Genomic DNA, 14,594 nt, shown 5'->3' with positions numbered 1-14,594 from the left:
TGTTTACATGAGTTAAAAGTATTTTTACCTGCAATAAGTATTTATAATGCAGGATTATGGTGCCCCAAAGGTCCTGAAAGTAATTTAGTTTACCTTAAAGGAAACCTATCATGCTATATTTAAATGATATATTTTAGGGCCATACCTATATAAGGTATATTTATACGTTTCTGTTTTCGAAATACCAAACAGATCATGCATTTTAGCCATGCCTCATTTCGCTCTATGTGCTGTTTGCTGTCTACGGTCTGATTCTGCTGACCACGCCCCCCTGCAGGAGAGGGGAGACGTGCTCTGATCAGCTGCTGGGCTGTCAGAAGAGGGGGAGAAAAAGAGATCTCCGTCCTCCGTGTTTTATTATATAGAGTCGTTATTCATTTGTTTTAAAGCTCAATAAATAACAAAGAAGACTTTTGACCGGCACTTTTCTAATTTTGTCCGGAAGATTTAAACTTTAACGGACATCTTGACCGGCGAAAGTAACTGAAACTGAAACTCTGCCGCACGGTCCCCTCGTTCCTTGGAAGAGACGGAGAGGTGGGTGTTTGTCATCTGCTGGTGGACTAACCGGAGAGAATTACAGTGCTTGCCTCGACGGGGAGGGATTGCATTAAATTAAAGCAGCGGGAGCAAACGCTTGCCTCGGGGAGGGAGAAAGAAAGCCACAGCGGAGAATAAACAGAAGGGTAACCATGGTAACCAAGTCTTCTTCGCTGCTTTTGTGGGAGACTACAGCACCACTTACAGGCCTGGCATATGTACTACAGCGTCTCCAGCACTTTCGAACGGCAATGGCCGTGGCTGTCTCTTCCTGATTGGTGGAGTTGGCCCAATAGCCGTAGCGCCACCGTCCTGACGTCAGGACAGTGTTCAAATCTGGATCAGTTTTGATCAGATCCGTTGCAGCCCCTTTTTTAGAGATTTGGGTATGGAGGAAAATAGAGAGGGTTGTGTTTTCTGACACTTGGTGAGTTCCCTGGAACACCGGGGACGCATATTCATGTATAAAAGACGTACAAAAGTGCATTTCGCATGATAGGTCCCCTTTAAAATCCCTTCACAAAATAACAAGAAGCTAAAGGAACACCATAGAAAACATCATATTGTGTATGGCTTCAAACACTGGCTCTAAAATGTGGAGTTTCCTTCAAGAAATGCGTTTTTTTACTGCTCAAAAACCACTATATTGACATTACACTAAGGGAAGTAATACGCCTCTGAAAGCCCTCAATCTGTAGTGTGTTTTAGTAAAGTTTCATGAGTCTGTGAATCTCTCAGATCAGTTAAAAAATGTCCTACTACAAATAAATGGCATATATGGGGACCAACATCACCACATCTGGCTCTTTAGGGACCTCAGCTTGCAAAAATACACATTATATTTTGTATTTTGCAGAAGAAGACCACTTAAAATACATCATTTATCAGTTTAAAATAAATGGTTAGAACTCATCAACGTTTACTATAACCAACATAAGAGTTAAATATTTGTCTAATTTTCTACATTAACTAAAAGTGAATATGAATATAAGACACAGAAAATGAGATTGAGATAATTTAATTGTAATCAATACACTGCAACATTGTAAGCCCATACATCTTATAGCAGTGAAAGTCGTACACGATGGGAATAATGTCAAAATATAAACATTTCCAAAAACAATACATTTTCTTGAGTTTCACTACTGCTGACATCCAAAGAGTTGGTACGTCTGGACCATCTCCTCCATGCCCAAACAGGTAGGTCTGTGTTCATCAGCTTGACACTCAGCTACTGTGGGCCAGTACTCGATCCAGGTTCTTTCTCCAAGTACATACTGATACCTAAGGAGAGCAGAGTGAAAAACACGTTAGGTCTTCATGTGAACAGCTATCTGTAACATTCAAACATAACATAAGAAAGCCTCCTTCCTCCTTCTGGATACTTTATTACTTGATCAATGGCAACGGTAAATGAGTACAACAAATATTGACTTGATTTAGTATACAAAGCAGTGAAACAGAAAGATCTTAAATCCCCACACCACACAATCAGATTCAAACAAACTTACGTTTGATGTGTATCATCTCTGTGAATATCATCTGATGTTCCCATGATAAGGTACGTTTTGCCAACAACCAAATCTAAAGACTCCCTGCAGTGCGGATAACTGAGGAAGGTGCGACTTTTATTCAGGGGAACCACATCAAATGTTCCTGTTATTTAAAATTAGGAGAACAAAGAAAAGGTCAGGATCAAATGGATAGCTAATCATTCATCACAAAACAAAAGTACTTTATTATTACATATTTCCAGTGGAATCATTCTGAAAGGAACAAACGTTTCTGGAAACGCACTTATTTGCCTTCTTGCCAAAAGTGAAAGGGGCTGTATTCTGCTTTTTGGGGGTTTCCCTCTCCTGTAGTTATATGGGTTGTTGTGCATGTAAATGGTCTGCAAAGGCTGAAATCCCTGTGTTCCCTCCAGAGGGAGTTTCAGACACACACTCCCGCCCCCTGCTCGAAACTCTTCCATTGGACGACTTGTTTACTGCGACATAGTGACATCACTACATAACACTTGCGCTTCTATTGTCTAGCTCCCAACACATCTTACATGAGAGGCTAAGGGGCGGGACAACTCCAAGTGGTTGACCAATCACAACAGAGCCGGCCGGCTAACTAATCAGAGCAGACTGGGCTCTGGTTTCAGACAGAGGGTGAAAAGAGGTGCAGCAGCACAGGCAGTATGAGAATATTAAAAAAGCACTTTTTTGACATTAAAGCATGTAAACATGTCGCAGTAGAGCCCCAAAATATAAATATGAATCATAAAAGTGAGCATAATAGGGCCCCTTTAAATGTGTCCCACTCTCACGACTGTATAATAATTATCAACAAGCTGCTAACTGCACTAATAAATGAAAAAACAAGTCGAACATCTTATTTTGCCTAGAAACATGAAAATGACCGGTGTTGACATCTAACTGCCTGACATAAATGCATTCACCAACATTTTAAAAGTTGTATTTTATTGTCTGACAGGAGATTCAATGTGCACACAAAATGTAAAAAGGAGGTAAACCAACTGTTAAGTCACCTAACCCTTTACGGCACCCTAGAAACATCAGGGGCTACTCCATTTTAGGCAGTTAAACTAGATACCCACCTTCTTTGATGACTTCCAGAACACGCATTGTGTAAATGTCTATGGACAAATCATCTTCAAACACTTCCAGTTTCATTTTGTACACTGAGGACAGACACATTGTAGATTGTTAGCTCATCTGTTTCATTGCTCACTTCTTCTCCCAACCTCTTAGACACACACAATCAAACAAATACATTTTTCGCGTATAAAAGTACTATATTGAGTCAATTCAATCCATTTATGCTCTCTTACCAAAATCTATTTTGCTGGTTTCTGTACTCTCACAAGCCTTATCTGTGCGCTGATCATTGCTGATTTTCTCCTTCTTCTGCATACTGCAGTTCTCTGGAAATACACAATTGGCATAAAGTTATAACACATCCGATCAAATGTTTATATTAGTACATGAGCATGGATGATGGCAGCTGTATTTACGTCACAATTTAGATTATTAGTGAGGTTTCTTTTAGACTTCAGGTGTTTATGTTTCAATCTGGTGATTTACTGCAAACTCAATTTTACAGCATTCTCCTTTACCAGATGTGAAACTAAGTACTTTTCTCATAAGGAGTACAACTCCTTGATTTATGTTGTAAATCTGAGAGACTATTCCTGGTGATATCATTATGATTCGATGCTCGCAGTGTGGCTTTCATGGGGACAATGTCTGTCTGTCGTTTAGTGGCTCCAACACTTGGGTCAACACTGAAATATCTCAACAACTATGATTGGGGAATAGCATTTAGTGCTGCTGTCCATAGGTAAGACTCCCAGCTACTAGCATTGCTGTATAGCCTCTGAGCCTTTGTTTTCAAAGTATAATAATACACTGCTGCAGTTTACAGACCTCAGACCTGCAGTCTACCTCTACAAAGCACAATTTAAGTTTTGTGTTATTTAGAATAAAAAATGGAACAAATAAAAGTTTACAGTTGATGGATAAGGTTGTTTTGACCCGTTTACCTTCAGCACATGTGCACTCATCACCTCTGCAGAGCCTCCGTAGCTGTCCTCCTTTCCTCTCTGGATGGTAGAACTCCACACAATGTGTTTCTGCAATAGAAGAGAAAGATATTGAAACAGGTTCTTACGGTACTTTATAAAATATATATTAAAGGTCCCATGTCATGGCCATTTCTACTGATCATAATTCCATTGTTGAGGTCTACCAGAATAGATTTACATTGTGCAATTTTCGAAACTCACATTGGTTTCTCATACAGCATCTCTGTATAGTATGTGTATTCACTCTCTGTCCTAAACGCCTTGTTGGAGCTCCTGCCCCCCCCTCCCTGTGAGCCCAGTGTGCTCTGATTGGTCAGCTCGCCCACTGGCTCGCTGCTGCGAGGAGCTGGCTTATTGGTGTGGTTTACTGCTTGCTGCGAGACAGCGAGACATCGAGACATCGAGAATGGACGCGGGAAGGGGGGGGGTGCTGAGGGGGCTGCAGCAGCCCCATCTGTGGGGCTCCACTAGCGCCCGCATCCCCCCCCGTGTGAGGAGCTCCACGGATTGGTCCATTTGGACCAATGGGTCCATTTGGGTATGGGCACGTCACCCTAACCCAGGAAGAAAACAATGGAAAAAGATAAATCTCCAACGAGGCGTTCTGGGGCAGCATAGACAGGTCTTTTCTGTGTTAGAGTTTTACTCGCTACAGGGTGTACTTTGAGGGTTTGTGACTCTGCAGACCGTTTACATGCATAAAAACCTTCATAACACACAAGGGGACGGGTAATAACCGGAAAAGCTTGACATGGGACCTTTAATTACTAGAACAAATAATAATGCCTGCTTATTGACAGTGTTATATTCTCTGACATCTATTGGGAACAAAAGACATGGAGGTTTCTCTAAGACTCACGCTCATAGTATTCATAGACAGATACAGCCGCTGGTTGTAGGACGCCCACTTTCATTTTCTGATGAACCCTAAAAATGATTTCTTCTGGTCGTGTGTGAGAAACCTGTAGATAAAGGTGAGATAGAGATAAATACACAAAGAGCAAGGCAGAGAGGAAAAGTATGGAGGAAGGAAACAGCGACGTCTTACCTTGTCCAGGTAGAGGATGAGTGAGCCTCTTTCTGACAGGACTTTGTCCATCTCATATTTTGCAATGGTGCGGGCATGTCCTTTGGACAACTACACACACACACATAATCAGACCACTAACCATCACACACATCTTTTTTCTCTTAACAGGAACTGTGACAAGTGCATTTGTTGTGGGTTAATGTGTATCTGTAAAAGTTCTTACTAAGTCCAAGTCCTTTGTGTTAGCGGTGAAGCCGGTTAGCAAGCCAATATCCAAAATTGACATTGCTGCATCTCTTTCCTTGTCCTTATACCTGTACACAGAATAGATTGAAGGAAATGAAAGGGTTAAGAATATAGGGAAAAGGGTAATGAACAGAAGCAGAATATTTAATACAGATTGTGAAATATAATAATATTGTAAATAGCTGCTTAGAAAATGTTATGAATAAAGCCATGTGGCAGTGTGTTGCCTTGGTTGTACTTACAACACTTCTATCCTCAGCTTGTATATCTTCTCGTCCTCATCCATTTTTTCTGCAGGAGTAAAATATTATATTTGTATTTAGTTAATGTGTTTCTCAAGAGTAAGGTACAACAACCGAAGAAGAGACAGAAGGCACTAAATCACCTGGGATGAGCTGCACTGACAGGTTAAACTTCTGACAATCACTTTCCTTTTGTTTAGGTAGAGCGTAGTACAGCGACACCATCTGTCACACAGAGAAGGTGCAATATTTGATATAAGTCCTCACAAGGTTAAAAGGGTATTAGGTAAAATCTTAATTTAAAAAAAGGACGGATCAGTTATTAACTGTTATTTAAACTCAGAGTATAACATATACAAATATATTGTACTCACTGTCACTGTTGCTTCTCCTGAACCCCTGGCAGTCACTGTCACATTCTGGTTTATATCATTGATCTGTCAGAGTTTAAATATGAACACAAACACAAACAGTCAAGGATAAGCAGATATTAAAGTATTTATTATTTGTGTGACGAAGTCAACAATCAGTGTGTAAATATGCAATCTGTACATTTAAAACTTTTTCAAAAAAATCTGATTAATCTGGCATATCTCCATGGAAGAATTGAGATCCTCAAGGGACTTTAGAATTCATAAATACAAACTAAATTCAAAAGTTAAATATGTTAGGAATATAGGTTTTCAAATGTGCTTCTTTTATTTGTGAATTCTTAGTTTTTTTCTCTATTTTCAAATCACTTTTATAGTTCAATTAATTTTTTGAGAGTTTACAGATTTGTTTGTATTCCAGGAGACTACACACAATATACACATGCATGATTTCAATCTGTTCACACAAACTGTGTTAAGACAAACATATGCCACCTTAATGAGCCACTGTGTGTGTGTGTGTCTGTGCTTACTTTAGATGTCCTTGTGGCATAGTGGTTATCCCTGTTGAAGTTGTACTTCTCAAGATTTGCCCTGCCCGGCAACAAAATGTCCACGTTCAGATCGTACTCTGGTTCTTTAGCACTGGACCAGTACTCTGATATAGCCTGGTACACCATAATGGTGGCCTTAAGAGAGGGAGGTGGGGGGGAAATGAATCAGAACAAAATAAATGATAATCTAAAACAGGATGGAGGGATCAAGATGGAGAGAGGAGTCTCTTCTTACCTGAGTCGATCCATAGCCTCCGCCAACTTTCTGCTGTTCGTTGAACCATCTCACAACAGGTCTGGCATCTTCAAAAGCCTTTATTCACAGAAGGAAGGTACATGGTTGAACTTTTCTGTCATTCACTGCACATTGGAATGATACAAAAATTACAAATATTTAAAAAATCAAATCGGTTACTTAATAATTATAATACTTAAAATATTGGATACATAAAAGGGTAAAATGTCACTTATATTTTAAGGCTGTGACATTACTGAGAGACACATTTCATTGAAAATTGAATACAAACCTTTATATTAAAGTAGCATGGATAAGGACTAAATTGTATGTTGTCTGTAGCATGAAAGGAACACACATAAATGTGACATGCTCACCTTGGCCTTGACCAGAGCGAGAAGAGCGTAAGCCGTAGCCTCCAGTGTGCAGATACGTCCCTTAGGTGTCGGCCAGTGGTTCAACTCTAATGACAACAAAGAAATATCTTCCCATTACTTGCTATACATCAATCTATTTACTTATAAATCCAGGATATCTCATCTTAGAAAATAATGTATAAATAAAATACATTAGGAAATATTAAAATGTGCTCGCTCTTAAGAATTTTAACAAATCCCCATATATCTGTTATTCAAAAAGTGTTAACAATATTTGTTACAGGACATCGTATGGCTGGAAAACTATTTATGTCCATTAGAAACTGTTTCTGAATTAGCTCAAACATTTGGCATTTCTGTACTGAGCAAAAATCATCCCATAATACCAATGTGTTGGTCCGGCTCTTAGTAGTTGTGGATGAGAAATAGTTTTGAATCTAATCATCAAAACATAGACTATGTTTCCAAATAATAGTTTAAGAATAGTAACAGCACCTGGGGAAGCAAACTTGTAGAGGATCTCGCGGTTCATTTTGTTTTCATTGGCCATGGCATATGATGTCATGGCAACAGCATATGGGTTGGTGAGGCTGGGCAGACGCCTTTCCAGATAGGCCACCGCTTTGTATATACTGCCTGGTAGACTCTGTACAAAAAGTAAGGGAGGAAAGAGAATAAGGTGAGAACTAGTGATGTTACGTTCGCGAACGATCTGATTCTTTTGAATGGCTCTTTGGTACGAACAAAGAGGACCATCATTTACCAAATGAACATCATGCTTCAATAAAGAATACTAAAATCTAGCGATTGTGACCATAAACTAATTTGGAAAATTAGTTGGTTTATTTTGTCTTAAGCTGGCTACACACCAACCCGATTTTGGGAGTCAGAGGCCGTCAGAGGCAGTCGGGCATTCACGGCGCCCTACTCCGGTTGGTGTGTCCCGCACAGTCGTCTCTTTACGGCACCTTTTCACACCTCCCGCGGCCGATTCAACATGTTGAATCGGCCGCGGGACGTCAGAGAAAGTCGGCCCAAGCAATCACTCTGATTGGCTGTTCACACTACCGCTGCCTGCTGGTAAGGGCAGTTATTGCCACTCGTCGACTGAAGTATTTGCGGTGTTTGTAGGCAGGTGGCGTAGCGGGCGGCGTAGCCGACGCAGGCGACGTAGCTGACGTAAAAGTCGGGACGCCTTCGATACGCGTTCTTTGGTCTCAGGTTGGTGTGTAGCGGCCTTTAGACTTCTATACAATCTGACTTGATTCTGCCACCAGTGGAGTCGCCCCCTGCTGGATATTAGATGCAGCTTAAAGGCACATCCGGATTGGCTTCACTTTTTAGACCCGGAGCATGTTGGACAGACGGTAAATAAAGAAATGAAACAGATGAGGGAAAAAGAGAAAACATTGTATGGAGGTAAAGTACTCACACCAACACTGGCAGCACATAGCGTTCGTGACTCCTGCATAGCAATGAGGCAGAAGGTCGTCATGGAGGCATCTGAATCTGAGCCACGCACACCACCCTAGACACACACACACACACACACACACACACACACACACACACACACACACACACACACACACACACACACACACACACACACACACACACACACACACACACACACACACACACACACACACACACACACACACACACACACACACACACACACACACACACACACTTATTTATTTTTCTTATTAGCTATTTTTGTAGCACATAGATGAAAAACAGATTTCTATGAAACCAGTGAACGCACCATCATCTGTCCCATGAACACCTTTCCAACTTCTATAAATGAGCCATCAGGTTGCTGTGCGTTGAGAATCAGAAACGTGATGGCCTCACAGATGTGTGGCCTTTCCACTGCCACCAGATTGTTTGCCATGGCAAACACCTTGGCAACATAGGCTGTCAACCTTATAGGAGAGAAGAAAGTGTAATAGTTTAGTTTTATTCATATGTGACATACATCATTGTGTGAGTTCAAGGATGTTTGAATGCCTCACCAGGAGCTACTTGGGAGATTTGGATACACAGCAAAAGACCCATCTGTTTTCCGGTAGTGAAGCTGTTGGTTGTAGCCTGTACACAAACAAATACATACAACCATTTTAAAAAGTGCCATTCATTGCTCTACTTAATCTTATTGATTAGAAGCCAGTTTAAGGAGTCCTGAATCTTTTTCAGTCATTAGAGCTTCTTTCAAATGATTCTGCTGGCATAGGCTTTTGTTTTAAAAAGGGAAACCCAAATGAGGGCTGGACAGGGGTGGTGTGGATTGATTTTCTTTTTCAAACCTCTTCTACAATGTCAGACAATTTAAAATCACACTCACAGTGGCATAAGATTCTGCTATCTGTACTAAAAATACCTCAGTGAGCCTACCAGTCTTGATGTGATGGAGGGCTTCATTACGTTTCTCAAAGCCCACAGTTTCCCACTGGTTGGTTTTGTCCAAATATGTGGCTGCAATGAGAGGTAGGGTCATGCCCATCATGTTCTGCTCTCCACAGCCACTGGGCTGTCTGATTAGAGTACCCATAGAGTTCCCGCCAACAGCGTTCTCCACGAGGGCAGAAACTTGTTCTCTCCCTGAATGAACACAGACAGACAGAAAATAAACACAACACGTTATAAATCAACAAGAAGAAACCACTAAGCAAACAACAAAGTGCCCCAATGACCAGTGAGGTAGATATTTCCAATAAGAACAATAACAATGTATACCAATTGTATATATCGTTTCCATTGTACATGCACTGACAAGGCATCATGTCCCACCTGTCACAGAGATCTGTGTGCTTGTTGGTGTGTTTGGAACCAAATCTTTTTTGGCAATTCCACTGTTGATAATTACTACTTGTTCACCATCTAAAGGGAGAAACAGTGGGCAAGTTGCAGCATCAATTAGCAAAAGATAAAAACATAACGTTGATAAACCACTATACTGTAAAATGCAGACATGTCATTCATCAAGGTAACTCACCTAAACCTTTATTAGTGGGGTCTATAATTACAATCTGAGGTTCTTTTACTAGTACACCTTCAGGCTGGAAAAACAACAGTTAGGACAAACATTAGAAATTACAATTATTGGCATAACTTTTTGAGTAATCTTTGTTTGCTGTTGTTTATCAAAGTCAAGTATGGTCCAAATTTAAATAAGGTATATATATATCAATAAGATGCATTTCATAAACATGACAGTTTACGAAACTGACTTTACCAGACTATATCTCTCATACCCGTAACTGTAGCTTTCAAATCAAATCAAATCAAGTTTTATTTATATAGCACATTTTTAAAACGATTTTTGGTCGAGCCAAAGTGCTGTACATACAATAAAAACACTTTACAATAAAAACACTTTACAACAAATACAACAGCAAAAATTAAAAGTCACACACAGGGAAAAGTCAGGAGTCGTGCTCCGCTCTGACTAGAAGGCCAGAGAGAAGAAGTGAGTTTTAAGTGAAGATTTAAAAACCCCTAGGGTCTGGGCCGACCTCACATGGAGGGGCAGAGTGTTCCAGAGCCTGGGGCCAGCTGCTGCGAAGGCTCGGTGCCCTCAGGTTTTGAGCCTGGTCTTGGGCACTATCAGCAGCAGCTGGTCAGCAGACCTTAAAGCTCTGGCTGGGGTGTAGCGCTGGAGGAGTTCAGCTATATAGGCCGGAGCCAGCCCATTTAGGGCTTTGAAAACAAATAAAAGGATTTTGAAAATTAATTCTGAACCGAACTGGAAGCCAGTGCAATGAGGCCAGAATTGGGGTATTGTGGTCACGCTTTTTATGGCCAGTGAGAAGACGTGCAGCTGCGTTTTGGACTAGCTGCAGGCGTCTAATTGACGCCTGGTCCATACCCACATACAGAGCGTTGCAATAGTCCAGTCTTGAGGTTACAAAGGCGTTAATAACCCTTTCTAAGTCATTAAAAGATAAAAACGACTTGGTCTTGGCCAATAGTCGTATTTAAAAAAAGCAGGTCTTGACTACGGTGCTGACTTGCTTATCAAATTTAAAAGCGCTATTGAAGGTCACTCCAAGCTTTGTCACATTATTAAACCGATTGTATTCAAACTGAGGTTTTTAAAGGATTTCTAAACGGCTTGTTGCTTGAAACTAAAAGTAGTAACAAGAATATTACATGCATAATGTTACAGACCTCGGATGAGTACTTTTTTATGGCAGCTTGAACATTTTACTGCAATAAGAGAACAATTCCACATGGTGTAATAAAAAACATGACATGGAGTCTTTTTCTTACCACCACCCGCAGCATCTTCATAATTCCATCATTAAGCGATGAATCTTTAACAGCAGCTTTGACCTCAATGCGGAATTCTCCTTCTTTCATGGGAATGATGATGAAGGGCACAGATCGGGTACTTTTAGCCCCAATTCGGACCTCCTGGCGATACTTTCCACGCTTTGAAGCCGAACTGCACACATTATCCTCCTCAATCAGATCAACCCGCACCTTGAGAACAGGATAAAGATGGACTGGAGATTGTGAAGTTGCTCAAAGATAAAGACTATTATTGAGGATATAATAGGATTATGTCAGTTTTATTTGAGGTCATCTATCGATAATGCATACCTGATTTTAATTAACATTTGATGATATACAGTGTTTTTTACAGGATCAATCTGATCTTAATAATAAAAGGCACACTGTTAATAATGCAGTAAGGTTTCCCGCTGCTGAGGCATCTATCGTTTTTCCATCCCAGTTCAGACATGGTGCCCACTACCGCATGATGGAAGCATTAATGCAGCATCAGAGCGTCACCTGTGGCATTTTCATCCCACGAAATATGGAATTGATAGCTACAGTCGCTACATAGAGCGTCCTTTTCAAAGTAGATAGAAATAGCTATTTTTTTAATACTTCTTGGTGTTCTAATTAACACTGAATTGATCAGATTAAGCGGCCCTATAGTTTTTCCCCCAAGCTAGAGTAGACATTGTATTACTAGAGCATTGTTTAGATGGGGACCGCGACATTCTATTTTTACATCCACGACGCATTTGTTCAGAGCTACGTCATGCTTTTTATCACGCAGGTAGGCCTATACATTAAATCTAAACTGGGTTGGAAAAACGATAGTCGCAGGCCAACCACTATGTGAGCAGGTATGAAAAGTCTAGAGTAGGAAGGTTATTCACTCTCTTTTTTGATACAGTATGTCAGTTGAATATTTACTGTTGATTTTGCCCTTTAGTCTAAAATGTTCTCTTGCCTCTTGTACTGTATGTAACACAGACTTACAGTTGCAGGATCGTCGCTGTAGTTGTGCAGGATTGCCTTAACTTCCAGCTGCTCTCCCCGGACAGCAGAGTATGGCAGCCTGAGATCAATGAAGAATTGCTTCCGGACAATTACCTCTAACGAATCACCAACACAGATTCCTTTAAGATGAGAGGGACAATAAAAAGGAATTGCATAGAGAAAGAGAGAGAGAAGATTTAAGGGATAAAAAAAGTTCAAGTTTAGATTCCTAAACGAAACAGCTTTCAGTCACTGAATCCTCACCGTGAGTAGTTGACAGACTAATGCCAGTAAACTGCCAGGTGGTGATTGAGTCTTGCAGTGGAACATCTTTAATCACTGATGTGGTTTCGCTGAAACAAAGAATAGTGTTAAATCTTTGGGAGGTAAGTGTAGACTTAAATTTAAGTGGCGTCATTATTGAAGTTAGTGTTCTTTGTGTGTATATGTCGGTTGACTTACCATGGGTTTGGTCCAGTGCAATTAGGAAGTGTGATATCTGACCACAGCCAACTTTCAGGGAACTTGGTGCGAGAAACAATTTCATTGCTGTCCATGTAACTGTTGTCATCCTCCTCACCTAGAGTGTCAAACATATTTTCATTCAGAATTTTTTGTTACTACTACTATGGCAACAAATGATCACCCAGGGCTTCAGCCCATCCCTTATCCCGGTCTCTTACTGCGAGCCAGTTGAAGGCTCTCCACCTTGCTGTCAGCTCGCTGGTTTTCCATGTCCTTGCAGCAGTGCAGGAAGGCTGCTGCACAGGCTTCACCATCAACAATGTACTCTACACGCCTTTCACAGGTGTAAGAGAGGAGGGTGTCCCTCATGCCATCCAAACAACAGTCCCGTTGCAGTTTTTCTGTATAGTTACTCACTATAAAAAAAAGGGTTTTGAAGAAGAGACAGAGAGATAAAGATTTGTGCAGCTTGTTAACTACAACTTTAAAGCTGAGGTCTGGCATGTTGGCAGTTGCCATCTGTTAATTAGAACAGGGACACATGGATTTCAAATAGACTATAACATTTAAATTGAAATTGGTGAAAGAGTTCAAAACAAAAACATATGGTCACCCAAAATTGGATAATATCAAACCAAAGGAAAATGCGTACTAGCTACTTGACAACCAAAAGATAGCCACAACCTAAACCATACCCTGGTTTTACATGTATTTTACTCTAAATGGGAACCTAGGGATTGAGAACATAAAGTTGTAAGAAATACTTTTCAGACAGAAGATAACAGGAAATTAGGTTATTGCTTTGTATAGAGTTATGGTTCTTACGTAAGCTGGTTCTGACATCCATGATTGTAGTGGCTCGTTTCCTCCTGCTCGGTGCCGGACATTTCAATTCTGGAAAAAAAGCAACAGAGACAAAATCTTTTACAGAACTCAACAATATTCAACCTACCCTTAGCATTGTATAATTGATGTGGAACTTTTCAAATCAGAGTGAGGTGATTTCTCTGGTAGGACACGTGAACAGGGTGTGGGGGTGAGAACATTTGATATTGAACGTCTGATTTATGTCAATTATAAACTTTTTTAGAATAAGTGCTAAAGGTGGTTTTTAAAACCGCCTTATAATAAGGACAATTCAGCTCATTGGCCAGTCACCATGGTCAATGCAAACATGGAAATGCCTCAAAGGGCAAATTCAACCAAAGACACATTTCCTACGAACAAATACCCAGATATGGGAGCCATAAAAAGACCCTTTAGTATGCAGTTCTTCTACTGAACACAATATGCTCACTTCTAAAGAAGCACTTGACTGATGGTGATGAATAAAGGTGTATGTGCTCACTTTTTAAAACTATGTTCAGGAAGGGGAGAGTAAAGTAGTGTCACCTTTTCTGTAGGCAGTCCCAGAAGCCGTGTTGGACTCAAACAGCAGCCCAGCGTCGTAGAACACACTCATACTGTCGTTCCCTCCACCTGGTGTGCAACCTGTGTCGTACTTCTCTACAATGTCCCACACCTGAGCATATGAAAGTCATTCACACACAAATAAATAAACAAGACTTAAAGGCAAGAGGTAGACAGATCTGGAAACTCACATTAAAGTTCTGATATGTCATTAGAAATGTATTCATGTAATGAATGCAAGAAAAA

At 40.5% G+C, this 14,594-nt stretch overlaps 1 protein-coding gene across 2 annotated transcripts in view; it reads right to left on the bottom strand.

Moving 5' to 3' along the window:
- Positions 1–1,542: 1,542 nt before the first annotated feature.
- Positions 1,543–14,594, bottom strand: part of LOC117469431 (complement C3-like) — a 39,143-nt gene continuing 26,091 nt past the window's right edge. The window contains exons 16-37 of one of the 2 annotated variants that reach the window (XM_034113830.1): positions 11,469–11,681; positions 10,192–10,255; positions 9,987–10,076; positions 9,591–9,797; positions 9,212–9,287; positions 8,962–9,121; positions 8,623–8,718; positions 7,686–7,836; positions 7,191–7,276; positions 6,814–6,891; positions 6,558–6,713; positions 6,028–6,090; positions 5,797–5,878; positions 5,654–5,702; positions 5,389–5,479; positions 5,184–5,273; positions 4,995–5,097; positions 4,094–4,183; positions 3,383–3,475; positions 3,149–3,232; positions 2,052–2,196; positions 1,543–1,824 (exon numbers count right to left, since the gene is read on the bottom strand). In XM_034113830.1, the coding sequence (XP_033969721.1) occupies positions 1,683–1,824; positions 2,052–2,196; positions 3,149–3,232; positions 3,383–3,475; positions 4,094–4,183; positions 4,995–5,097; positions 5,184–5,273; positions 5,389–5,479; positions 5,654–5,702; positions 5,797–5,878; positions 6,028–6,090; positions 6,558–6,713; positions 6,814–6,891; positions 7,191–7,276; positions 7,686–7,836; positions 8,623–8,718; positions 8,962–9,121; positions 9,212–9,287; positions 9,591–9,797; positions 9,987–10,076; positions 10,192–10,255; positions 11,469–11,681 (2,409 nt within the window). In that variant the 3' untranslated portion in view covers positions 1,543–1,682. The remainder of the gene's footprint in view (positions 1,825–2,051; positions 2,197–3,148; positions 3,233–3,382; positions 3,476–4,093; positions 4,184–4,994; positions 5,098–5,183; positions 5,274–5,388; positions 5,480–5,653; positions 5,703–5,796; positions 5,879–6,027; positions 6,091–6,557; positions 6,714–6,813; positions 6,892–7,190; positions 7,277–7,685; positions 7,837–8,622; positions 8,719–8,961; positions 9,122–9,211; positions 9,288–9,590; positions 9,798–9,986; positions 10,077–10,191; positions 10,256–11,468; positions 11,682–14,594) is intronic. The other variant, XM_034113831.1, reaches the window with a different exon arrangement.

This window comes from Trematomus bernacchii, unplaced genomic scaffold, assembly GCF_902827165.1.
Source record: "Trematomus bernacchii unplaced genomic scaffold, fTreBer1.1, whole genome shotgun sequence".
Classification (NCBI taxonomy): domain Eukaryota; kingdom Metazoa; phylum Chordata; class Actinopteri; order Perciformes; family Nototheniidae; genus Trematomus; species Trematomus bernacchii.
The sequence above is the reverse complement of the archived record's forward strand: the minus strand, read 5'-3'. Positions and strand labels throughout refer to the sequence as shown.